Source organism: Phytophthora infestans, genomic scaffold, assembly GCF_000142945.1.
Source record: "Phytophthora infestans T30-4 supercont1.2 genomic scaffold, whole genome shotgun sequence".
NCBI classification, from domain to species: Eukaryota; Oomycota; class Peronosporomycetes; order Peronosporales; family Peronosporaceae; genus Phytophthora; species Phytophthora infestans.
Window position 1 is genome coordinate 3,199,698 of NW_003303757.1, and position 25,421 is coordinate 3,225,118.

The following is a 25,421-nucleotide window of genomic DNA, read 5'->3' on the forward strand; positions in this document are numbered from 1 at the left end:
AATTATCTGTGATTGGCTGAAATTATGTGTTTATCGCTTGAGGGACTGTGTTTTGTGGGCAAGTGATCCACTGCATAGTCAGAGAGTGCCAACACTCGTCCAGCCTTTAGCATGGCGGCCGAGCATGTGCCATGGGCCGCGGCCATTTTGTGCTACATCCAGTACGCCATCCTCATCACCTTCGGACATCTGCGTGACCACGCCGGCAGCATCTTTCGGTGGCTCTCGTTATGCTGACAACGCGAAGAAGGGCTATGCGCCTCTGCTCGTGGCCTTCGAAAACTTCTACACTAAACGCATCTACCACCGCCTTCAGGACGTTTTCAACCGCCCCGTGACTGGCCCTCCCGGTGCGCCCTAGCACTCCCCCTCCCTCTCTGCCTCCCTATCTGTGTTTTGACCCCGTTCTGCCTTCCTTGTAGGCGCACACATTGACCTGATCGAGCGCTACTCCGTGGACGAGAACAAGACGCTTCACAACAAAGACGGTTGCATCCAGCACTGCCTCAACCTCGGGTCCTACAACTACTTGGGCTTCGCTGATGACTGGATGAACACATGCAGCAAGGAGGTCTTTCCTGCCGTCAAGCAGTTCGCGCTGGCTTCGACCGTTCCGCCCATGGAATTTGGCACTACGGCGGTGCACATTGCACTGGAGAAGGCTCTAGCCAAGTTCATTGGCAAGGAGTCGGCCATCGTGTATAACATGGGCTACGCCACCAATGCCACCAGCATCCCGGCGCTCACTGGCAAGGGTACGCTCATCCTGAGTGACGCACTGAACCACACTTCCATCGTCAACGGTGCGCGCGCGTCCGGTGCCTCGGTCGGTGTGTTCAAGCACAACGACCCCGAGCACCTGGAGAAGGTGCTGCGTACCAAGATTGCCGAAGGGCAGCCACGTACCCACCGCCCCTGGAAGAAGATCATTGTGATGATCGAGGGCATTTACTCCATGGAGGGAGAGATCGTGCGTCTTCGCGAAATGGTGGACGTGACCAAGAAGTACAAGGCGTACGTCTACGTGGACGAGGCGCACAGCATTGGCGCTCTGGGTGCTACTGGCCGTGGTATCTGTGAATATGCTGGCGTGGACCCCAGCGAGATCGACATCTTGATGGGCACGTTCTCCAAGAGTTTTGGTGGCATGGGCGGATACATCGCAGCGTCAGAGGAAATCATCAACTTCATCCGCAACTCGAGCTCCGGTGCGATCTACGCGACGAGTCTGTCTCCAGTAATCGCGCAGCAGATTCTGACGGCTCTCAACATCATTGCCGGTCTGGATGGCACGGATATCGGTCGTAAGAAGATTGCGTCTCTGCGTGACAACAGCAATTATTTCCGTCAGAAACTGATCGACATGGGCGTGATCACTCTTGGGGACTTCGACTCGCCTGTGATCCCAGTCATGCTGTATCACATGTCGAAGGTCGGGGAGTTCTCTCGCCAGTGCTTGAAGCGTAACTTGGCTGTGGTGACGGTCGGTTTCCCTGCGACGCCGCTGCTGCTCGCTCGTGTTCGTTTCTGCATCTCTGCTGCCCACACGCGGGAGGATATGGACACGGCTCTGGTGGCGCTGAAGGAGGTCTGCGACCTGTGCAATATCCGCTTCGAGAAGAGAGCTCATTCTTAGACCAGCCGCCTTAAATTTCCTGCTCTGGGAACATGTAGCGGAGTCGGTAGTTGTTTCGAAGAGATTGATTGGTGCTGCTGCTAACAGAATGAATTGCACTTCCTCCCACTTTTTCGTGTATGCTTCATACCGTAAACCAAGGGCTAAGCTGGTTCTTGTCCACGTCAGAGTAGATTACTTTTTGGTGAAGACGAGTTTGATGAGGAAACAACTCATCTCAGCAATAAGTTCCGACAGGCTGTCGGAACTTCGGTGTCGGCTCACCTGCATCAGATTCAACCACATGTCTTAATTGAGCTATATCATTACAGCAGTCCAAGCTCCAACGCAAGCTTTCATGCGCAATGCGAACAGTACCGTATTTGAGATCTCCTACTTCATAGTGATCTCCTAATTCAGACTTCCCTCCAACCAATCACATATCGAGAATGGAACAGCGCACAAGTCTAGACTCCTAATTCAGAGTACAAAAAACATGCTAAACTGTAACTATCCACCAGCTCATTGCCAGAAATTTGCAATGGCGCGCACTCCGGCCAACGGAAAGGGAGAACCCGTATTTCTGGCACTGGCAAGCCTCCCAAGAAGTTCAAGCGCGTTGCCATTTCATACGCCTACAAGCTTTCGGCTGTGGAGTGAACCTGACTGGGAGCTGCTACGACGGTTGCTGGAAGAAGTGCCCGTAGTGCGCCATGCTGTGGATACACGTCACGACATAGAAAACTTCGTAGTTCCCGAAGAAGAACTTGATAACTAAATTGTTTTGTTTAAATAATACGTGATAGAGATGCGTCGGTACGTGTACAGATCTTGTGCATTTTGCAACAATACAACTTCAAAAATATTGGGTCTGAAGTAGGAGATCTCAAATACGGTACTGTACAGTGATGGGTAAAAATGTATTTCACGCATTGCAAGTACATGTCGTATTCTGCAAGCATTTACAATACAGTCGTGCACCTCCAATTCGGCACCGGTATCAGTCGATACCCTGCCAGATTTTTTGATTACGCGAATCGGATGCGCAATTACCTTTGCCCATCACCACCCTAGCAATTAACCTCAACGATTTTCCCCTCCTCGCGGAGGGTTGACACGCCGCATCGATCTGATTTTAAATTTTGGATCGGACGTCTTCATACAAACACACACTTCGATTTTTACCGCCAACGACAATGGGACAGCGCCCTTCCTCCTACATGTCTCTAATTCTAGCACAAGTCAGATCCTGCATGCTCTCACTCCGAACTTGCTCGTTGGGCAACGGAGCTCAGCGTGAAGGAGTACAGCTACCCGGAGGCAAACACCTAGTCGAGGGTAGCTGTACCGCTTCCAGCAGCGCACAGGGCTGTGGTTTTTGCAAACTCCCGCCTAATACAACTGCCGTAGTGCAGCCCATGGACCAGGGCATCATTAAGTGCCTGAAGAATGAGTACCAGAACAAGAAGCAAGCCGCGGAGCTGGAGCTGTTCTACAAGGGTGTTCCTTACACGCCGGTCGACGTTTACTCCGCCATGAAGTGGTTGTCTGAAGGCTGGAACAACATATCTGCAAAGACTTTTAGAAACTGCTGGTGCCACACAGGCATCGTCTCAAAACTAAACATAAACTTAGTACTGAATTAACAAAAAAAGGTATCAGTGCACTAGATTTGCGTTTGTTTTTTGCTTTACGTTGTGCACTTATGCCCTGGCACTGTTGATATGGTCCGCCCTGCCGAATTGGAGGTGCACGACTGTACTGCAATACATACTGCTGGAGCGCACGTGTGACGACTATTGAGAGCACGGCGCAGAGGAACAACGACGAGGAGCGAGTCGCGTGGCGAGGAGCGAAGCGGAGGAGGGCGGCGAGAGTCCAACGAAGGGGACTCGAAGGTAAGGCGTAGGAGGCAGTTGATGTGCCTCAAAGAAGGTAAATTGGAAAGTGAGATTGAAATGGTTAGTTGTTTGTCGGCTACGAGGAAGTGCTTGTTAGCATTCCCTTGGTATCCTATGTAAGTATATGCATTTCACTATACTAGATTCTAAGTAGTCCTTGAGTCGAATCTTGAAGTAGCGTAGCGTAGTAGTAAACCGCGGTTCATTTGAACCGGGTCAGAATCTCCATAGTGAATTCAAATGAAAAAGAATGACTGTCATTGAAGTTCCATGTTTGGCAATACTCGTCCAAACATGGTGATTGCCTTCCGGTCAGGCGTGTGTCTGCCTGGCCGCTCATTGGCAACTTAAGAAGACAGTTGGCAGTCAGCAAAGACAAGTAGGAAGAAAATAGGACGCATTGGTACCAACGTCATGGCCATCGCTGGCTGTGACGTTGGTGCGTCGTTACATCCTCCCGGACTTGACTTCTCGTTGACGCTTGTTGAAGTCGGAAACGAGAACCTTCCAATGCGACACATGGCGGGTGTCTTTTTCGCGCTCCCAGGTTGCTTCGTGATCTATCAATCGGTGCCATTTCACAAGCCAATCAGGTTTGCGATTGAATTGACGCTTGCGAAGAAGCTTCTCGATGATGTGCATCGTTGCGCCAGTGTCGTCGTCGATAATCAGTCTTGAGGCCTTTGGGATAGGACGAGTCTTAAAACGCGACGGGTTTTCAACGTAATGACTCAACACGTCCACATTGAACGTGGAGCTCAGACGACTCATGCTTCGCGGAAGATTCAACTTGGCCACATTCGGGTTGATCATTTTCACAATCTCGAATGGCCCAATCTTGCGAGCAGCGAGCTTAGCTCGTTTCCCATCAATGTTTTGAGTCACGTGGGCGGAAGGAATGCGACGCGTATCCAGCATAACTAAGTCTCCTTCCTTGAACGTGATCGATGATCGCTTCTTGTCATAGGACTTCTTCTGACGTTCTTGGGCTTGAAGAAGGTGCTTCTTTGCCAAATCAATGATCTCTTGACGTTTGTCTTGGAGCTGTTTTGCATATTCAACAATTCCACGCTGAATTTGAGTCATGGTACTGGGATTGCTCAAAGGATTCAGCGGATTCCGTTCCTTGCGTCCAGTATCAACTTCAAAGGGCGACATACCGGTAGATGCGCTGACGAGAGTAGCATGAGCATACTCAATCGTTCCGAGATTATCCGACCAATCACGTCCGTGGTACGATATCATGCAGCGTAGAGCGTCTTCCAGAATCAGATTCTGGCGTTCGGTTTGTCCATCGGCTTGGGCACGATAGGAAGTTGTCATGTGCAGACGAATTCCCATTAGCTTAGCCAAGGATGACCAGAACTTGGAGACGACCTTGGAATCTCGATCGCTGATGATGATCGATGGTAAACCGTGATGGCGAACAACGCAATCAAAGAAGTGATACGCAGTCTTCTGTGCATCATCAGTCCGGTTGCACGCACGATACTTCGGGCGCTTGGACAACTTGTCGACAACAGTCAAGATTGCATCAAAACCATTGGAATCAGGTAATCCAGTAATAAAGTCCATAGAGACGACAGACCAGCATTCCTCAGGAATCGGAATGGGAATCATCTTGCCATTCTTGCGAGCATTGCTGTGTTTCCAGCGAGTGCAAGTTTCACAACTTTGCACATAATCGCGAACGTCTTGGTCCAAGGTGGGCCAATGATACCATTGCGAAATGCGAAGGTACGCTCGATGAGCTCCAGGATGAGCAGCAATATTGGAGTCATGGAAGCAAGAGATGATGGAAGTTCGAAGGTGATTGTCCCGAGTAAACGGAACACACAAGCGCATCATCGTCTGATACTTGCGGAAAAGTAAACCATTTTGTTTGACAAATGGTTGTTCCGGATGCTTAAAACGATCTCCGTAGTCTGGGCAATTGCGATATCCAGCAGCGAACTCTCTGCTAATCGAATCAGAGCAACCGAGCGAGCTCCAATTTTGAGCTTGTTGGGTCACATTGGTGGCCACAACAATATTCTCAGCCGTAGCGACGGTACGTGGAGTTTCCACTGGTACATGGCGGTAAGCTTGAGCTAAGGTCGGAACAGGGCGCGTGTAGTAACCAGCAGCAACATCCTCACCATGAAATTGAGGGCGAGAGGGTGGTCGAACCAAATGTTGGATAAGACTGCGGTAGTCGGTAATAACGCGTCGATTCGTCAGGCATCGAGCTGCACGGGTGTGGCAGCGCGTGGTACACTGATGAAACGAAACCGTATTGATCGCATGCTCCGAAGATTGACGCGACAAGGCATCGGCAACCACATTGAGGTGTCCCTTAACGTGATGCAACTTGAACGTAAACTGTGCGAAAAACGTCAAATAGCGAGCTAATTTCGCTGAAACCTTCGGGTGGTGCAAAAACCATTTACAAGCAGTGTTGTCCGTGTAGATATCAAATTCACGACCATATAGGTAGTGACGCCACTTGTCTAACGCTAATTTAATAGCGAAGAGTTCTTTCTCGTGTGTTGGCCAATTAATCTCGTAAGGACCAAGTTTCTTCGAGAAGAAGGCTTTCGGATGATCTTGACCGGAACGAACTTGAGAGATAACGCCACCAACACAGTAGCCAGAGGCATCTGTTGTCACGATGAAACGTTTCTCGTAATCCGGTAACTGCAACACGGGTGCTTCTTGGAGGGCGGATTTGATTTCCTCAAACGAACGCGTCTGTTCTGGACCCCAGCTCCAGACATGTTCTTTCTTGACAAGAGAACCAAGAGGCAACGCAATAATGGCGTAATCACGGATAAAGCGACGGTAATAACCTGCGAGGCCCAAAAATCTTTGTAGTTGCTTTTGGTTTAGTGGCGTAGGCCACTTTGCAATCGCTTCAGTCTTGCGAGTATCAACAGCAAGTCCTTTGGCAGAAATCGTATGGCCAAGAAACTTAACTTCGGACTGACCAAGGTGACACTTCGAGAGATGGCAGAACAATTTCTCACGACGTAGAACCTCGAAGAGAGTTTGAAGATACTCAACATGCTCTTCCAGACTGGTGGAAAAGACACAAATGTCATCCAAGTAGGCAACAATGAATCGGTACTTCGCAAAGAGTACCCTCATGAGGCGAGACCAAACACCAGGCATACCGGCCAATCCCATAGGAGCTACACACCACTGGTAAGTTTCAGCGTGCGTGCGAAAGGCGGTATACTTGCGACTCTTGAGCGTGATACGCATCTGGTGATATCCTTGAGCCAAATCTAGAACTGAAAAGATGACACAACCAGACATCTGATCGAAGGGTTCGTCGATGCGAGGCAGTGGATTCTTTGGAACAATCGACTGCGAGTTCACATAGCGATAGTCGATGACCCAACGGATAGGCAAAGTCGAGTTTCCAGAGCGTACCCACTCAGAGCGAGACAGCTGATGTCCAGAAGTAGGATCTTTCTTTGGAATCCCAAAGATGTTGGACACCCAAGGAGAATCAGAAACTTCGATCCATCCTTTCTTTAGCTTCTCTGCAACGAAGAGATCCAGTGCATCCTGCTCAACCTTAGACAGGCGGAACGGAGCACGGCTACTTGGAACAGCATCAGGTTTCATGTGGAGTTCGAAATCCACACGACGTGAAGGCGGTAAGCCATCCGGTAAAGTTTTCGGAAAGACGTCAGTAAAACGCTTCAATAAGTGAGTGATCGGAACAGGAGTCGACTCACTAACTGGCGTGACCGCACAAATTTTGACACGGTACACTTCCTTGTACACATGTTTCTTCACGTTACGTTTAAAGTCAACAGCAGCAATCTCCACAGCTGCTTGACAAGCAACCGTTGATGGAGGTGCACAAGACACACTTGGAAACGAAATCTCATGCGAACGCCAATTGATACATGGCTGAAACTTGGTAAACCAAGGTTTTCCCAAGATGACATCATTGGGCAGATCCAAGTGACCATTCCATGACTTGAAGTTTGCGAAAACGGTAGCGACCGAATTCAATGGTCGCTTGACCTTTCTTCACAGAACGCGCTTTCGTAGAAGTTCCATCGAACCGAGTGACTTGTGAGACACCAGACGTAGCGGTGTTAGCGACTAAATCTGGGCGAACAACATTGCACGTAGCACCACTGTCGAACATGATGACGACAGGTTTCCCATCACAAGTCCCTTGCTTACGAATGAGCTCGTTCTCACAATGCATGGACGACAAGGTGGACGTGGAAATCTTTTCCACTTCAACAACCTCAACCTCGTCATCGGAACGGGTCATAGACGCTCGTTCAGCAGCCGCAGCAGTTGTAGGAGAAGAAGAATTAAAGTTCGCGGTAGATTGCTCGTGACGGTTCTTTTGAGCATACTTCTCCTTGTTCTTCAACTTGAAGAACTGCTCAATGACATGACCAGACTTCTTGCAGTAACGACATCGCTTGTTAGACGACGAAGAAGAAGCAGAACGGCGATTTCTAGTACTCCCTAAGTCAATTTCCATTGGCTCGGGTTCGTTCTCCTGAACACGCATAGGCGTGGCTTGCTTTTGGTGCGAATTGTTGTTGGACTGAGAGCGTGATCGGTCCTGCGAAAAGAACGGTGGACGATAGTTCTTACCGCGGACATGATGCGATCGATCATACTCCAAAGCAATCTTCATTGCTTGCGACACTGTTGTACAGCGACGATCTTGCACCTCTTCACGCGTAGGACTGACTAGTCCACGTGTGAAGTAAGTGATCTAGTCCAACTCACTCATGTCTGTCACTTGCATGATGGCTTCACGGAAGCGAGAGATGTAATCTTCCAAGCTAGAGCAAAATTTCTGCTTGAGCGCGTACAATTGATCACGCAAACGCTCTTGCAAATCCGGAGGCACAAATTCATCGGTCAACCGGGCGATAAGGTCCTGCATGTCCTTGATATCACGCTTGTTCAGCTTGTACCAAGCGGCAGCACTTCCTTTAAAGTTTGCAGTAGTAATGGCCAAAATTCGAGAACTTTGGTTGTCGTTTTGCCAATCGATGTTTTTGGCATCAAAGTACTGAGCAAGTTGCTCGAAGTACAAATCAACAGATTCTCCCATCATGCCATGAAATTCAGGCAGACGGATACCTTCCACTTTCACTTCACGCTTACTCATGGCTTCAAGCAGTTGTTGCTGCTTGTCAACCATTTCGATGAGTTTCTGCGTGATAGCGTCAGTAGACCATCCTTGAGGATTCAACGAAGTCATGGTTGATTGTCAAAAAATTCAGCGATGAAGTGCCGAAAAGGTAGTCGGGTACAGATGGACAGCGACGAGGGGTGCAGGTACTGAATTGATTCGGTTCTTATAGACCAGACACTTACAGTACACACGCAATCAACGATAACGCTGATGAAGGGTGCGACGTTAGGTACGGGTACTTACTTGATCCGGTTCTTATAGACCAGACGCTTAGTGCAGTACACATGCAAAATTTCAACACGGCAAGCCGTATGAAATGAGGTCGCAACGAAGAAATCCGACGAATGTGGAGACGAAGAACGACGACACACGCTCAACGAGCGGCTTTCCACGTGTCGGGTAGCGAATAGAGAAGGAAGAACCCTCTCCCGGACGAAAAACAGCAGGTGCTACCAGATGTGACGACTGGTGAGAGCACGGCGCAGAGGAACAGCGACGAGGAGCGAGTCGCGTGGCGAGGAGCGAAGCGGAGGAGGGCGGCGAGAGTCCAACGAAGGGGACTCGAAGGTAAGGCGTAGGAGGCAGTTGATGTGCCTCGAAGAAGGTAAATTGGAAAGTGAGATTGAAATGGTTAGCTGTTTGTCGGCTACGAGGAAGTGCTTTTTAGCATTCCCTTGGTATCCTATGTAAGTATATGCATTTCACTATACTAGATTCTAAGTAGTCCTTGAGTCGAATCTTGAAGTAGCGTAGCGTAGTAGTAAACCGCGGTTCATTTGAACCGGGTCAGAATCTCCATAGTGAATTCAAATGAAAAAGAATGACTGTCATTGAAGTTCCATGTTTGGCAATACTCGTCCAAACATGGTGATTGCCTTCCGGTCAGGCGTGTGTCTGCCTGGCCGCTCATTGGCAACTTAAGAAGACAGTTGGCAGTCAGCAAAGAAAAGTAGGAAGAAAATAGGACGCATTGGTACCAACGTCATGGCCATCGCTGGCTGTGACGTTGGTGCGTCGTTACAGCACGATACTGCAATTATTAAAGTACTGAAGCCCTCATACCAAACAAAACCTTCCTCTAACCGCCCTCGGGGTGTCTGCTCTCGATCCGAATAGCGCTTAACTCCCGTCAACTACGAGAAGTTGCTGGTTTTGAAGCATGACAGGCATGCTGACATGGTTGCGCAGGTATTGCAATAAATATTGAAAGCTCGGTGAGTACTGCAGTTCATACTGCTAACGTGGTGGCTTATTTTAATACATATTGCATATAATAGTGCTGTCTTCTTTGCCCCCCCCCGTACAGTTTTACCCACCACTGGTACTGTACATGTATCTAAGCCGCACATGTAGTACATGTAGGTGACTCCTTTCTCACTCTCTGTGACTTCCCAAATTGTTGTTGCTTCGAGAGACTTGTCCCAAGCGTCAGTTTAGAATTCTCCCAAGTTGCCGTCCGCGCACCATGACCGCCGAGCACGTGCCATGGTTCCCCGCTATCATGTGCTTCCTGCAGTACTCGATCCTCATCACCTTCGGTCACTTACGTGACATTGTGGCCAGCATCTCAGGTATCTCACGCTACCGTTCGGAAGAGACCCGCTCTGGCCTGGCCAAACTACTCATCGCCTGGGAGAGTTTCTACACGCGCCGTCTGTACCACCGCGTTCAGGACGTCTTCAACCGCCCCGTAACCGGCGCTCCTGGCGCCCACATCGACCTCATCCAGCGCAAATCCGCGGATGGAAACAAAACCTTCGTGCACTTGGGCGAGCCGCCACAGCGCTGTCTCAACCTCGGGTCCTACAACTACCTAGGCTTTGCTGATGACTGGATGAACACTTGCAGCCACGAGGTGCTTGAGGCAGTGACCCAGTTCTCTCTGGCCTCTACCGTGCCTCCGATGGAATTCGGTACGACGTCGGTGCACATTGCATTGGAGAAGGCTGTAGCCAAGTTCATTGGCAAAGAGGCGGCGATTGTGTACAACATGGGCTACGCAACCAACGCGACGAGCATCCCGGCGCTTATGGGCAAAGGTACACTCATCTTGAGCGATGTACTGAACCACACTTCCATTGTGAACGGTGCTCGTGCTTCTGGGGCTACTGTGGGGGTCTTTCGACACAACGATCCAGAGCACTTGGAAGAGGTATTGCGCATTAAGATCGCGGAAGGACAGCCTCGCACACACCGTGCGTGGAAGAAGGTTATGGTGATGCTTGAAGGGATCTACTCGATGGAGGGAGAGATCGTGCGTCTGCGTGAGATGGTGGACGTGACCAAGAAGTACAAGGCCTACATTTACGTTGACGAAGCACACAGTATTGGAGCTCTTGGCAAGACTGGTCGTGGTATTTGCGAATATGCTAGAGTAGATCCGAGCGAGATTGACATTCTGATGGGCACGTTCACGAAGAGTTTTGGTGGCATGGGCGGATACATCGCGGCGTCGGACGACATCATCAACTTCATCCGAAACTCAAGCGCCGGTGCAATCTACGCGACGAGTTTATCTCCAGTCATTGCACAGCAAATTCTGACGGCTCTTAACATCATTGCCGGTCTGGACGGCACGGACATTGGCCGTACTAAACTGGATTCACTTCGTGAGAACAGCAATTACTTCCGTCAGAAATTGATCGACATGGGCGTCATTACGCTTGGTGACTTCGACTCGCCTGTGATCCCGGTGATGCTGTATCACATGTCGAAGGTCGGAGAATACTCTCGTGAATGCCTCAAGCGCAATCTCGCCGTAGTGACCGTAGGATTCCCAGCCACGCCCTTGCTGCTGTCTCGTGTGCGTTTCTGTATCTCTGCAGCTCATACAAAGGAGGATATGGACGAAGCTCTTAAGGCTATTGCAGAAGTGAGTGAGATCTGCCACATTCGCTACAACAGACACACCTGCGGCTAATGTTGCGCCTAAGACACACGGACCAAGCCGTACAAATCGTTCAAGTAGTAATATTACGGCAATGCCAAAGTAAATGACCCTCAGTGTTCACTGCGGCCTACTACGTAGTATGTTGTTTCCTTTTGAGATTCTGTTACTTCGAGGTAAGTATCTAACGTGGGACGATCCCTTTCCTAATTGCTCGGCTGTGCTCCGTCGTCCACGTCGACAGGGTCAGTCTTCTCTACTTTCATTTCTGGCTCTTCAATGTCAGGGACGCCCTCAAGCTTGACTTCTTGAGGGTCTTCAAGGAGCGCGTTGATCTCAGAAGGAAGATCCAGGGGCTGGCCATCAGGACCAGCAGTGAAGGCGAATTCTCGGAGTAAAACGCGCAACTCTTTTTCCTCAGTCAGCAGCAAGTCCAATTGTGGCACTGGTAGTTTGTGGAGAAGCAAAGGGAAAGATGCTGGTTGGATAAGCGCTGAGCACTTGACGAAGCCCTTCCACAACGCGTCTTCCATCTCCCACACCCTCCTCTCAATGAGGATGTTAAGGAGAGACGCCATATCCTTCTGCAGAGTCGGGTAGGCCGTGACGCTAAGAATGAGCGTACGGAGCGAAAGCTTGGAGATCCTCTCCTCTTGGACCAGCACTCGACACACGTGGAGAAGCACATCCGAAGGGAACGCGTGGCGGTGTTCCACGCAGATGTTGATAGCGTTAATTACCTTCTTTTGCATACTTGGCTCGCTCTTGAGATCCACGTGATGCAGTGCCACGAGTAAGTCGATGGGAGCTACCACTTGGGGAGGCATCGCTTCTAATAGCCGCGTCATGGCAACTGACAGTCGAGCTGGGGGTAGTGATAGCAGATGGGGTAACAATGGGAACAAGACGTCGCCGCGAATACTGGGCAGTACCGGAATGAGCACCGAGATTGAGTCTGGAATGTGCTCGTGGCTACGGTACAGCTCCAAAATCTGTTGCACGAGCTCGTCAGTAGCCGACGTGCTTGGCTCGTTCGGCCGTCCACGGAGCGACAGGATCTGGATGATGTGGCAGACCAGTCCAAGAGCGTTCGGCTCGTACCCGTGCAGCTGAGCAACAACATTCACACTTCCGCGCTGCTTGAGATGCTTAATAAGCTTTTCAATTGCACGGAAAACCACTTGACGCACTGTTTCGGATGCGGACGCATACGACGCCACCATATGTGTCAGCAGCGACGGCTTTTTCGCACACAGAGCCAGATAGAGCTCCAACCGCCGCAAGATCTCCGTTTCGTTGTCCGAGGGCTTAGAGAGTTCAGCTTCGCCTTGAACTTCCTCTGCATAAGCCTGTAGCTCATGGTTACTATCCACTTCAGCTAGCGTTATTCGTTGCACCTGGTTTTTCAGCCAGTTGTTTTCTAGCTCCACTGCCTCAGAAGCATCTCGGATATGGGTGGATTCTCCATTTTCAGCACCATCGACAGCCTCAGACATCTCTTCATCTTTCTCCGTCGCATTTAGATCGTTGACTTGCACGGGCTCCCGCAGCGAGTTAACTAACTTGATCGCAAATCCCTCGATGTCGCTTTTAAGAGCACCAATGCCATAAAGCTGGTTAGCTACACAGCGAATGGCGGAATTGCGATAGTGCTCGTCTTCGTGGCATGTAAACCGCAATAAAAGGAGAAGACAGGGCATCTGACATGCTTTCCGTTCCTTGCAGAGATCACGGAGCAGTGTGATCCCCAGAACGATTCCAGATTTCTCGCTAAACAGAGACGTAACGAGGCGAAGAATCTCCACTGGAATCCGCGGAAGTTGCGCCACTAAACTACCAAACAGCTTCTTGTCCGCCGACGACGACAGATTCATCTTCTTTTGCAACGCGCCAAAGAAATAGTTAGCCGAGATTCGATAAATCTGATAATCAGCAGCGCCACCTGGAGGTGCAATGCCCTCGTCTGTGGCCCGGCTTAGCTGGGAAGCTGTTGCACGAATATACTCCTGGCAAAGCACATTTGTTGCAAGCGTTGAGCGAACAGAGTAATCGCCCAGCACAAAGTCCAAAATCTTCTGATAGACAAAGGGTAGTTTCGGTGAAACATCCGACTGCGACACCGGCTTGTTCTTCTCGTCCGTACTAAGCAGCCAAGGACTTGACGCGAGACGGCATACAATCCCTTCACGCAACGCCTCATCGCCTCGAATCTTCACTCCGTACTCATTTTCCAAGATCCGAACCAGCGCGTCAATAGCCATTTCGTGTTGCCATGCTGCGGTCTCTGCTTTCAAATGCACCTGAACCACGTTGTCCTCCGAGACAGATACGAGTGGCTCTGCGATCGTAGCAGCGTTTTTCGAGATCCAATCACTCACTTCTTCGACGGCAGAGTCATCAAAAATGGGTACAAGTGCTGGCTGCTCCTTGTTCTGTGTCTGCAATTTTGGGTCGCGTCTCAGTCGAGGGTCACGCATGCGCTTGGCACTTTTCTCAATTGCCAAAGCGGAGGACGGAGTTGCAAGTTTTGCCAATAGTGCAGACATTCGCGTCTTTAGCGCACTGGGAACGAGCTCCAACTGCAGATTAGAAGGCGCAGGGGTGGGCATATCGGACGCAAAACTCTCCAGTACCAAATTGGCAACTTCCACAGCTTGCATATTGACAATACCGTCGTGTGTTACCTTTTCCCGAGACATGGGGGCTGCAGAGGACTCGGAAAGGTTTACACGCCTGCGCTTTGCATGAGCATTTGCATTCTCCACTCGTTCTGTAATCGACTGCGCTGCAGTGCGCTTACCGATCCTGGCCCTCCGCAACGATGCCTCAGTAGGTGCATTGGTATACCTTCTCCGCTGTTCCTTGCTCTTACTAATCGCAGCAAAGGCGCGTTGAGAGGCCCCCACTGCGATCAAAATGTCCGTTACTTCATCCGCAAATGGCTGAGCTGCCGGATGACTCAGCAGCTTCACCAAATTGGCCGTTAAAGTCTTCTGCATCACAGCATCTTCCATTCCGGGCGTCGCCACTGCATTGGAAAGAGAAATCAGCCCTGGCAAAATGTGTGGCATGTGCTGCGGTCGCGCAGCCGCCAATAACGACACTGAATTGATCGCCACACTCATTTCTCGTCTCGCTAGGGTCACCTTGCTCTCCGCTGCAGCGCCCACAACGCCACACAGTCTCTGCAACAAGAAAACCCCAAACTCTTCTAGTTGAGTCTTGACCAAAATCGTCTGGTTTCCCCCACTCAGCCGGTCCAGGCTGCAGGCGTTGGGCTGCACGTTGGATCGCATGGGGTCTCGGTACACTGACGCGTCCTGCGCCGTGCTGAAGAGCATGACGCCGCTCTCCAGAAGCTTCCAGGCCCGTAACCAGACCATGACGCTGCGGTTGTTATCTCCCGTCTCTGGCGGGTTGGCCACGACGTCGGCCGTCGCTTCGACGCAGCGGACCGTGGCCCCCCAGCAGCTTTTTGCCTCCATATCCACGCGGCTATCGATGCTCTCAGCGCGCAGAACGATCTGGAAGCTTGAATGAAGATTGCTGAGCGCCAGCTGCAGCGCCAGCACCACGTTCTTCTCGGTCGAGTAGCTGAGCAGCAACACGGTATGGCACACCTCATAGAGACCAGCCAGGATCGCAGACGCCGCGCCCACTGCCTCGCTAGATGCCGTGTTGGCTGTGGCCGACGCGGCGGCTGCTTCTTGTGCCACAAGCTGCAGAATCGACGCCACCAGCGTCGTGTTCTGCAGCTGCGCGAGCTGTCCGAGCAATGGAAACACGCTACGCAGCACGCGTCGTTCCGGTCCCGACGGATCTCTGTGCGTTACAATCTCTTGCACGTGGCGGAAGAGGTCCATCTGCTCAGCATTGCTGCCAGCGCCCTGCACCTTCTCCAGCAGCGCCGCCACCTCTCGCTCCGCGCCCTCCATAGTCTTGCTCGGCGTTTTCCCCGATTGGATTGGCCTACGATAAAAGAGTGATGGATAATTATAAGCTCTGTCCTGCAACAACTGTCATATATTGCTATCATTTCGATACGATAGCCGATTAAGAATTGACCGTTTTTGAAGCGACATTTTACATCGGACATATTGCCAGGATTTTCAAGCTCCCCTGCATCTTAGAGCAAAAATGGCGAGCGCGGCGACGCGGGAGGTGCTGGGCAACCAGCCGCTGGTGATCGACAATGGCAGTGGACTTATGAAGGCAGGATTCGCGGGCGGAGAGACACCGCAAGTTGTATTCCCATCTTTCGTGGGTACCACGAAACACACTCGCATGATGCCTGGCGGTGCGTATGAAGGTGGTGACGTGTTCGTAGGCAACCGCGTACAGTACCACCGCGGGCTGTTCAAGATCCAATACGCCATGGAGCACGGCGTGGTCACGGACTGGAACAGTATGCACCGCGTATGGCAGCACGTGTACTCCAAGGACATGCTCAACGTGCAGAGCGAGGATCACCCTGTCCTGCTCACAGAGGCGCCTTTGAACCCCGTGGCCAACCGCCAGCGCGCGGGCGAGGTCTTCTTCGAGGCTTTCAACGTGCCATCACTCTTCGTGTCTCCACAGGCTGTGCTGAGTCTCTACGCCTCGGGCCGAACTACAGGCGTCGTGCTAGATGTGGGGGATGGCGTGGCTCACGTTGTCCCAGTGTACGAGGGCTTCACGCTGCCCCATGCCATCACCAGGATGGATATTGCCGGACGTGACGTCACTCGTCACTTGCAGTTGCTGCTGCGCCGTGCAGGCTACAACTTCCTGACGTCTGCCGAGCGAGAGGTAGTTCGGGAGATCAAGGAGAAACTGTGCTACGTGGCCTTCAACCCCACCAAGGAAGAGCAGCTCGAAGCTGAAAAATCGGCGCTTGCAGTCAAAGATATGATCACTAAGTCCAAGTCTACCACCACATCTGGAGATGATACTTCGGCTTACTATCTGCCGGACGGCACACTGCTCAACGTAAGAGTATTTCAAGCTGTTTTTTCTATCGTTGTGACGGTGGTTCTAACATGGATCTACGTATTTGATACTTTTGTGTGTTTACAGATTGGCCCTGAAAAGTTCCGTGCTCCGGAAGTGCTCTTCCGTCCGGAGATTATCGGATCGGAGGCACGTGGTGTGCATGAGTGCCTGGTGCAGGCCATTATGAAGTCGGATATGGACCTGCGTAAGACGCTGTTCTCTCAGATAATTCTCTCGGGAGGCTCGACGCTGTTTCCGGGCTTCGGCGACCGTTTACTCGCTGAGGTGCGCAAGAAAGCACCCAAGGACATTAAAATTCGCATTTCAGCGCCGCCTACACGCATCTACTCTACATGGATCGGTGGCTCCATTCTGGCTTCGCTTGCAACGTTCAAGAACATGTGGATCACCAAGAGTGAGTACGAGGAGTACGGTGCTTCAATTCTGCACCGCAAGAACTTGTAGACATCGGAAACAAACGGGGTAATGGATACGCACGTACAGCACAGGAGAGAGGCCTACGACACTCAGTTTTTGCTTTGATTCTGTTGTTGTTTTGGTGTGGAGCGAGCGTCGACAGGTTGCTCTTTTGGCGTAGAGAAGGCAGGGGATAAGCAACTACAGTATTAATACATGGTAATACAGACGAAAAGGCATTCAAATCTGTACATCCGAGGTGGAAGGCAAGGCAGAGCGATAAGACAGCAACTTCGACCGAGAAGATCTTAACCCACTGTTCAGAGCTTCTACATGTATTCCTATTCGGTTTGCCATCTGCGCTCGTTTAATGCTTGTTCACCGTCGGAATCGACTGATGACTAATAGCAGCTTACAACAAGCCATCACTCACACCACCACGGGCCACGCGCTGCATCTCCTCCTTCTGTCTCCGCTTCACAACGATGACGGAAGCGCCCCACAGCATGACACCCCACGCCAGCCAGACCACTGCAAACAGCAGCACGTCACGAAGACCGGCGTGGTCCTCCGAACAATCTGGGTTAAGCTCTGCCTCGCCGTCGATCTCTACGGTGCCACAGTGGGGAGCCCATGAGTCCTTGATAGCGCCCAGAATAATAGGGGACGGCACGTCACCCAGAGCGTGAATGACCAGCGTATTGGCTGCTACGGCCATCGACTGACGCGACTTTGGGAAGAGCTCAAGCACGGCAATCGTCTCGGGAACGGATAACGCACACATGAAGAAGAGGCAGAGCGTGAGGAAAGCCAAACACAGCATCTTGGTGCTGGCAAATGCCACCATAATGAGTCCGAACACAACCGCAGCCAGCATGAAGTAGAACAGCGCGTATACGGAGATCATGCAGCGACGGCCAATCTCGTTGGGCTTCTTCTTTGCGAGGTAGTCGACCAAAATTCCTCCCAGAGGCGTACCAATGGTACCGGTGATGGCTACAAGTCCACCAAACATAAGTGACACCGTCGTCTCGTCCTCGAACAGACCCAGACCAATGAAGATAGCAGGGCTAAAGGTGCTCATGGCTGCCAGAGAGAAAGTGTACGCCGCGTGTCCGAGGATGATCAGCATGAACGGCACGTTGCTGAAGATGGCCCACCACTCCACAAAAAATGACGTCTTGTGTACGAGGCGGCTGTGCTGAGCGCGGTCTTTATCTTCCATATATGCGGTCGCACTCTGCTTGTCATCGTCTCCAGGAGTGTGAGGCACTACCGCCAGTTCACTCTGCTTACTCTCAATCTCTTCACGGTCCACTTCATTAACCGGGATCTGGTTCAGCTCGTCCGGTACAATAGTAAGGCAGCAGATAATGAATACGATCATAATAATACCCTCCACGAAATAAGCCCCTGCCCAGCCAAATCCTGAGCTGGCGAAGATGGATCCATAGATATATCCAACCGCAGTTCCCACAGTGATGGAAGCCAGGTAAATACCCAGATAAAGAGAGCGCTTCGCTGGTGGCGCATAGCGGTTGATGAAAGGTGTTGCTGTACACTGGAACGAAGCTTCACCGACACCGCTGATAAGACGACCCGCCATCAGTACGTAGTAACTCTGGGAGGCCTGAGCCATACCACAGATGGCCACGGCTACCACCCACACGGTCATACCCAACGCAATGATACGGAATGGTCGGTGTGTCAGTGCAAAGTAGCCGAACACCATGGAGAAGATGGAGTAACTTGCAATGAATGCTGAGGTCAACAGACCGAAGTACACGGACTGACGCAGCACACTCACACCCAGAGTGTCAGTGATGAACTGGTTGAACTTCTCGGGCGCGCCAGGAATGATGCCGCGGTCGATGTAGTTGACCAGGTTAATAAGGCATAGCAGCACGATGGCGCCTTGCCGGCCGACCTGGGGCATTTTTCTTGAATTGGAGTCGGAGTTTAGTAGCGGTTCTGAAAGCAAAGACGCGGTCTCGGGGACGTCGTCTTCAGAGTGCGTGGAGAAGACTGCGCTGGTAGCCACAGGATCGTAGACGGAAACTTGGGGAGTGGCGATGGCTTCGCTCCCGAGCAGTTCCGTGCTCTCCATCGCTTCTCCGAATCGGGTCCGATACATTCGGAGCTGTGAAAACGAACTTAAGACGAGCAAAAGCATGACATCTTGAAATCAGTATGCAATGGTATGCGGTAATGCCTGTCGCTCGTCATGCAGGTGTCAATGTCCCGCAGCATAGCAGGATCGCGCGGCGTGAAGACCAGGCAATTTGACCGTGTTATGGCGAGCACCAGATTGCAGATCATCCGCAGAACTCCTCCAGCAACGACCCGGATGTTTGGCGCTGTCTGAGCTTTGCGAATTGCACCCATCGATCCATTGGCGGACGCGAAGCAAGACAGCAATCTCTCGCCGCAAGAACATTGTGGCGAAGCCTTAAGGTCACGTTGATATCGAACACGTTGTGAGAGTGAGCTATAGAGCTGAGTGGCTGCCAGATATTGACGAAATTTATGCATAATAGTGCGAATGCGGTTGCGTCACATTCGACTCATGGACCATGAGGTTCATGATGAGCCTCATGATGAGGGGCGTTATTATTAATACCTACCAATAATGTTAGAGTCGTACATGTACCGGTTTCCGGCAGAGTTGTTCATTTCTCTGTTGCAGTTTGGTCGATCGATCTCGCTCTTTCCGTTGGCGCATGAATGCCAACTCGACTATTACAAAAGGCCTTGTGACCAGTATCTGAGTCATTTTCTTTAGTATGTAACCACCTCATTTTTATAAAATTCAAGTAATGCATACTTGAAGTACGTTCAGGTTCACATAGTTTTCGCGTCTGCTCACATTATTTAAATCCATTCGAATACATGTACATGTACTGTAGTTGCAGCGATCGAAAATAGTTTTAAATCCTCCATTTGCAGTACGTGAAAATAACTCAATCGGTGTATATTTTCATATTCTTTGCCATGGCAGTAATTTTTGTGACTGGATCAGAAGACGTCAAACAGCTAAAAAAAATTACAGCTAAATATTTATTTATTGTAGTGTAAGAAGAACAAAAGAGACGTCTAAAAATGGAAGAAATAATTATTCTAATGATCTTAAATCAAGATTCTTGATGCAATCTCTTTTTATTGCTGGCTATCACTGTATCTTCATCTTCCACCCAAAACCACCTGCACTTCAAATAACATTTATACAAACGCTACACAATATGTTTAGTTTAGCGTCGTGCTCGATATCACGGACCATTTCTGAGCCGCTATGAAACTTAGCTCACATGATAGTAATGGTCTGTCCAGCTTGCACTACTTATCCGCTTGTACTGCCTCTTTGAGCTTGCTTCACACACAAAACGTAATGAAAGCTTGAAAATATTCAAATTGTAATATATTTTTATGCATGCAGCGTTCATTTTGTGCTGATTCAGAATTAGTCAATAGACTACCAGTTATGATTAAAGCATTTGGATAATGTGTCGCAAGACGCCTTGCTGTTGTTGTTGCTGACGGTACAGTAGTGCTTTCAATTTGATAGTTTAACGATAATTTCAAGGATGGTTAAACGTCATTTAGGCTCCAAGTTTATTAACGCTTCTTTATGGTGTCTACTTAGCCAACTATAATTAACACCTCTCGTGTTTTGTTGTTGTGCTGCCGCTCCATTTAAATTCGTATCCTACGCCCCTGTCGGCGACCCGTCCGCCAGCTAAGTAGTATCGGATTTTGCTGCCTAACAACTCTTAGAAAACAATGGCTTACAGCAGTCTCTTAGAAAACAATGGTTACAGCAGTAGCACATATGGGTTCAGTCTATTCAATCTAAAACTTTTATCTTTATGGATCAGGTGACAACGTTTATTGGCACAGCGTTGTTCTTACGACCAGCTTCTATTGTACGTGTACTACAGTCGTGCACCTCGTTTTCGGCCCCGGTATGGCTTAATAACCTGCACAATCTAATGATTGCGCCACATGCATTGCGCAAATGAGTTGCCCATCTCCTTTGGACCAAATAACCTCAATGGTATTCCCCTCTATAACTCGTATGACAGGTCGAGAAGAAGTAGGGAGAGGAAGAAGACGTTACTTGTAGGCGTCAAAAGACGAAGTGAGTACTTTATTAGTATTAGGAAGCCACCAATAGCTGTACACCAGCCATTAGTGTCTGTATAGTTTAAGCCAGTCATACCGACTTAAACAGGACCTCCTAAATCTCATTATAATATTTTGGAGTGACTAAGGTCAAGGTAATCAAACTGTTTAGAGGCTACTTCAACAGCCTCCCTGCCTCTGAACATATTTTATCAAACTGACAATTCTATGTTATAACAGAGGTAAAACTTTCCCTAAAGGACTTTTCCTCAGTCCTTGAAACGCCGCCAGGAAGTCGCTTAGGCTAGCCGATCTGACTTTGCCCTGCAGTTTCTGCTAGGGAAGGAGGACGCTAAGTGACACGCCTGGTAGGAACTCAAGGATGGAGCCCAACATGTCGTCTCTACTTGCCGCTGCTACGAAGCAGGCTCCCTCGCATCGGTAGAGGCTATTTCGGTGGGCACAGAGCCCTTCCGATCTGCAAAGAGCGCTTCTTATGAGGGAGAAGAAGAAGCGGGCGCCGCGGACAGCACTGCAGGTTGCGCCAGTTCTCATCGCCACGCTGGAGGAGGGGGGAAGGGGCTTCTCGAGCACACGTGGCCACCACTCCATCGAAGAAGTCACTAAGCTGGGGTATTTAGTGATGAAGTCATTTGTCACACAGAAACCACAAAATCTACACATTATGACACCGACTACGTGTCCAGTGACACAAATGCTGAAAGTGAAAGCGACTGAGATGTACTGGCGTATCTCTAACAAATTTGTTGTTAAGCATCGATTATTATTGATAAACTCATGTGTCTAGATAATTCGGTACTTGACCAGGGAAACCTCAACGAGGGAAAACCTTGTGCGAACAAAAAAGAATAAACCCCAGTGGGAAAAAATTATAAAAAGAACGCAGAATATAGACACGCTTCATGCGCTTGTATTATCAGGGTGTTTCTAAACTGAGTGGCCGGATCCTGCTTTCAGACATTTCATCCTGAGCTTGGCCCTTAGTTCTCTAAACTGGTGCTTATCTAAAGCTTTAGTGAAGATGTCAGCTATCATCTCTTTCGTATTGCAGTAGGTGACGTTAAATTCATGCCGCTCTACTTTTTCTTGCACGAAACAGTATCGTACGTGTATATGTTTTGATCGTCCGTGAAGTTCGGGGCTGTAGCAGATTTTGATGCAGCTCTGATTATCCTCGTATATTGTGTTAGCCTGCGTTGTAGCAAAGCCAAGTTCGTTGAGGAGAAGTTTAAGGAATATCATCTCTTGCATGCAGTGACACAGGGCGATATATTCTGCCTCTGTTGTAGAGAGAACTACAGTATGATGCTTACGCGAAAGCCATGAGATAGGACCGCTAGCTAGCATTGTCACGTATCCTCCAATGGAGCGTCTCGAGTCGGGGCAGTTGGCGTAGTCAGAGTCACTGTAGGCAATTAGTTGATCGGCAAGGTTTTCCGATGTAATATCGGTCGAGCCTCCCAGAAGAAGACCGTATTCTTTCGTTCCAGATAGGTACTTTAGACCACGAATGACTGCTTTCCAGTGATCCATACCTGGATTCGCTAGAAATTGGCTGACCTCTCGCATGTAGAATGCCAAATCGGGTCGAGTGCCTACCATTAAATACATGACACTACCTACAGCTTGTCGATACGGAATCGATTTCATCGCATCTTTCTCTTGCTCACTGCTGGGCTGGCTGCTTACGGAAAGTTTAGCGTTCCGTTCTGCTGGTGTTGCAATAGGGTACGGAATGTAGTCGCTGAAGCGGTCAATGACCTTCGTAGCGTACTTGTGCTGGTGGATAAACATCGTTCGGTTTTTACGGTCACGTTGAATTGACCAGCCGAGTAAGTACTTCACCTCCCCAAATCTGACATGGAGAAACGCTTTTTCAAGGCTGATTTCAGCTCACTGACGAGTGCTGGTGTAGGCGCAATGATCAGTAAGTCGTCGACGTACACTGCAATGTAACAGGTGATGTCAGCAACTGTGCGTCGAAATACGCATCGATCTTTAATGAGTTTCAGGAACCCGAGATTCTCTAGGAAGGCAGACAAGGTTTGGTTCCATACACGAGGCGCTTGTTTAAGCCCATATAAGCTCTTAAGAAGTTTACACACTAGGTGCTCCTTGCCCGGGATTTTGAAACCTTCCGGTTAAGCCATGTAGATCTCCTCTTCCAAGTAGCCATTAAGGAATGCTGTCTTGACATCCATTTGATGGACTTCAAAGTCGAGAAGAGCTGCAATAGTAAGAAGTAGTCTAAGTACCTCCATCCTGATGACAGGAGAGAATATCTCGTTGTAGTCGATGCCATATTCCTGAAGGAATCCTTTGATCACAAGACGCGCTTTAAAGCGGTCGATCTCGCCAGTGCCGGTATACTTTACTACAAAGATCCATCGGCTACTTAAAATCTTCCTTCCTTTAGGAGGGGATACCAACACCCAAGTGTGATTGTCCATGATGGACTTGTATTCCGATTTAGCTGCTTTACGCCACTGGTTAGCGTGGGAAGACTTCATTGCTCCCCGATACGTAGTGGGCTCAGACACATACCGAATAGCTAGTAATGTGTACAGTAAATGATGACGTTGCTCCTGTTCGTGTATGTCTTCCTCAGAGTTGAGGGTAACGTCATTGGCTTCCTCAGAGCTATCAATGGCTTCCGCAGAGAGGCGGGGTCGCTTAGGAGTCGAATGATGCGGAGGATCAGAGTCCGTCTCTGTTCGAAAAGAATAATGTATGGCTGTTCGATCAACAGCCTCCCTCAGTGAGGGCAGTACACGTTGGTTCACTGTGCCTGGCGCTGTTGTCATTGCAGGGCCTGATGTGGGTGACGGTGTGATCACTGGTTCTGACAAATGTTCAGGCTCCGGTGCTACTGTAGTAGCAGTTGCAGGTGGCAGAGGTACATGTGCAAGTGTAGCGGTAGATTTCTGCCGATTCGTGGACTGTGTGGGCTCTGGAGTAGACGTCAGGCCTGTGAGAGAGGGAAATTCGTCCTCTTTAAAGACTACATCACGACTGTAGATAATTGCATGAGTATTGATGTCCATCAGACGGTAGCCTTTCTTATGGTCAGGCACACCAAGATACATACACAAACGGGCTCTAGCGTCGAGTTTGTCTCGGTATTGCTCCGTGATGTGGACATATCCGCTGCATCCGAATACTTTGATGTACTGCATGGATGGAATACGGTTGTGCCAAAGCTCATACGGGGTTCGTCCATCCGTCTTGGAGCTAGGAGTCATATTGATGAGAGTGGTCACATGACAGACACACTCGGCCCATAACTGCTTTGGTAGCTTGCCGTCAAGTAGAAGGGCTCGGACACGCTCCATAATGGTACGCATGCGGCGTTCTGCAACTCCGTTTTGCTGAGGTGTGTATGCATTGGTAAGCTGGGCGTGAGTTCCATACTTTTGAAATATGATGCGGCCAAGCTTCTCGTACTCTTTAGCGTTGTCTGCTTGAAGTCGCTGAATCTCAAAGTTACCCTGGTTTGCACTGTCTTCAACACTGAACGCGTACTCTATGACAGATATATCTTGTCTGTAAATATTCAGGGCTTTCTTCCTGAAGTCTTCGTAACAGCCATACAACTCGCTACGGTTCTTAATTGCATAAGTGAACATGAATCGAGAAAAGTCATCGATGAAGATCAAGAAGTAGCGACAACCAGTAAGGCTAGGCACAGGTAGTGGACCACAGATATCTGAATGGACTTTTGACAAAGGTGATGTAGCACGTTTAACAGCTCTATTAGAGTAAAATGGGGAGCGGTGTGACTTCGCTAACGTGCAGGCAACACAAAAGAAATCTGTCTTTGGACCTAGAGGTATAGATCCATCGAGTCCATGTATGGCCTGACTCCTAGATAGGTCATTCAAGACACGAACGTTAGGGTGTCCAAGGCGTTTATGTAAGAGCAGAAAGGAACGTTGCTTACCTGAGGCAATAAGAGCCGCTGGAGGTGCCGCTGGTTTGGCTTGGAACTGATACAGATCCGTGTTGGTAGCCATGAGCGCTTTGATCTTGAAGCGCTGGTCAGTTTGCATAGCGCACTGTTTGCGGTCAAAGTTGAAGCGAAAGTCGTGCTTCACAGCTGCTGGAATTGAAAGCAAACTGAATTGGAGCTGGGGAGCATACAGGACGCCATGAAGGATAAGCTTCTGCATAGTGCCCTTGGAGTCAGTGACTTCCAGATCGACCCGTCCAATGCCTTCGATGGGGATTTGGTTATTACCACCAACCATAACGGATCCACCACTGGAGGTGATGTCGGTAAACCACTGAGACTCATGGGTGACGTGTCGAGTGCAGCCAGAGTCG

The 25,421-nt window shown here is 49.8% G+C and overlaps 5 protein-coding genes across 5 annotated transcripts; 3 read left to right on the top strand and 2 right to left on the bottom strand.

Annotated features, from left to right (window-relative positions):
• Positions 1–111: 111 nt before the first annotated feature.
• PITG_01604 (serine palmitoyltransferase, putative) lies at positions 112–1,636 on the top strand (the record flags this gene model as incomplete). Its single annotated transcript, XM_002908191.1, has 3 exons — positions 112–126; positions 248–350; positions 423–1,636. 3 exons carry the CDS (start codon positions 112–114, stop codon positions 1,634–1,636), a joined length of 1,332 nt encoding a protein of 443 aa, XP_002908237.1.
• Positions 1,637–10,148: 8,512 nt separating this feature from the next.
• PITG_01605 (serine palmitoyltransferase, putative) lies at positions 10,149–11,603 on the top strand (the record flags this gene model as incomplete). Its single annotated transcript, XM_002908192.1, has 1 exon — positions 10,149–11,603. The coding sequence occupies one exon, from the start codon at positions 10,149–10,151 to the stop codon at positions 11,601–11,603; it is 1,455 nt and encodes a 484-aa protein (XP_002908238.1).
• Positions 11,604–11,776: 173 nt separating this feature from the next.
• Positions 11,777–15,505, bottom strand: PITG_01606 (uncharacterized protein; the record flags this gene model as incomplete). Its single annotated transcript, XM_002908193.1, has 3 exons — positions 11,777–13,003; positions 13,109–13,549; positions 13,613–15,505. 3 exons carry the CDS (start codon positions 15,503–15,505, stop codon positions 11,777–11,779), a joined length of 3,561 nt encoding a protein of 1,186 aa, XP_002908239.1.
• A 177-nt stretch (positions 15,506–15,682) lies between these two features.
• On the top strand, positions 15,683–17,006 carry PITG_01607 (actin-like protein; the record flags this gene model as incomplete). Its single annotated transcript, XM_002908194.1, has 2 exons — positions 15,683–16,538; positions 16,626–17,006. 2 exons carry the CDS (start codon positions 15,708–15,710, stop codon positions 17,004–17,006), a joined length of 1,212 nt encoding a protein of 403 aa, XP_002908240.1.
• A 364-nt stretch (positions 17,007–17,370) lies between these two features.
• Positions 17,371–19,065, bottom strand: PITG_01608 (Major Facilitator Superfamily (MFS); the record flags this gene model as incomplete). Its single annotated transcript, XM_002908195.1, has 1 exon — positions 17,371–19,065. The coding sequence occupies one exon, from the start codon at positions 19,063–19,065 to the stop codon at positions 17,371–17,373; it is 1,695 nt and encodes a 564-aa protein (XP_002908241.1).
• Between the last annotated feature and the right edge of the window lie 6,356 nt (positions 19,066–25,421).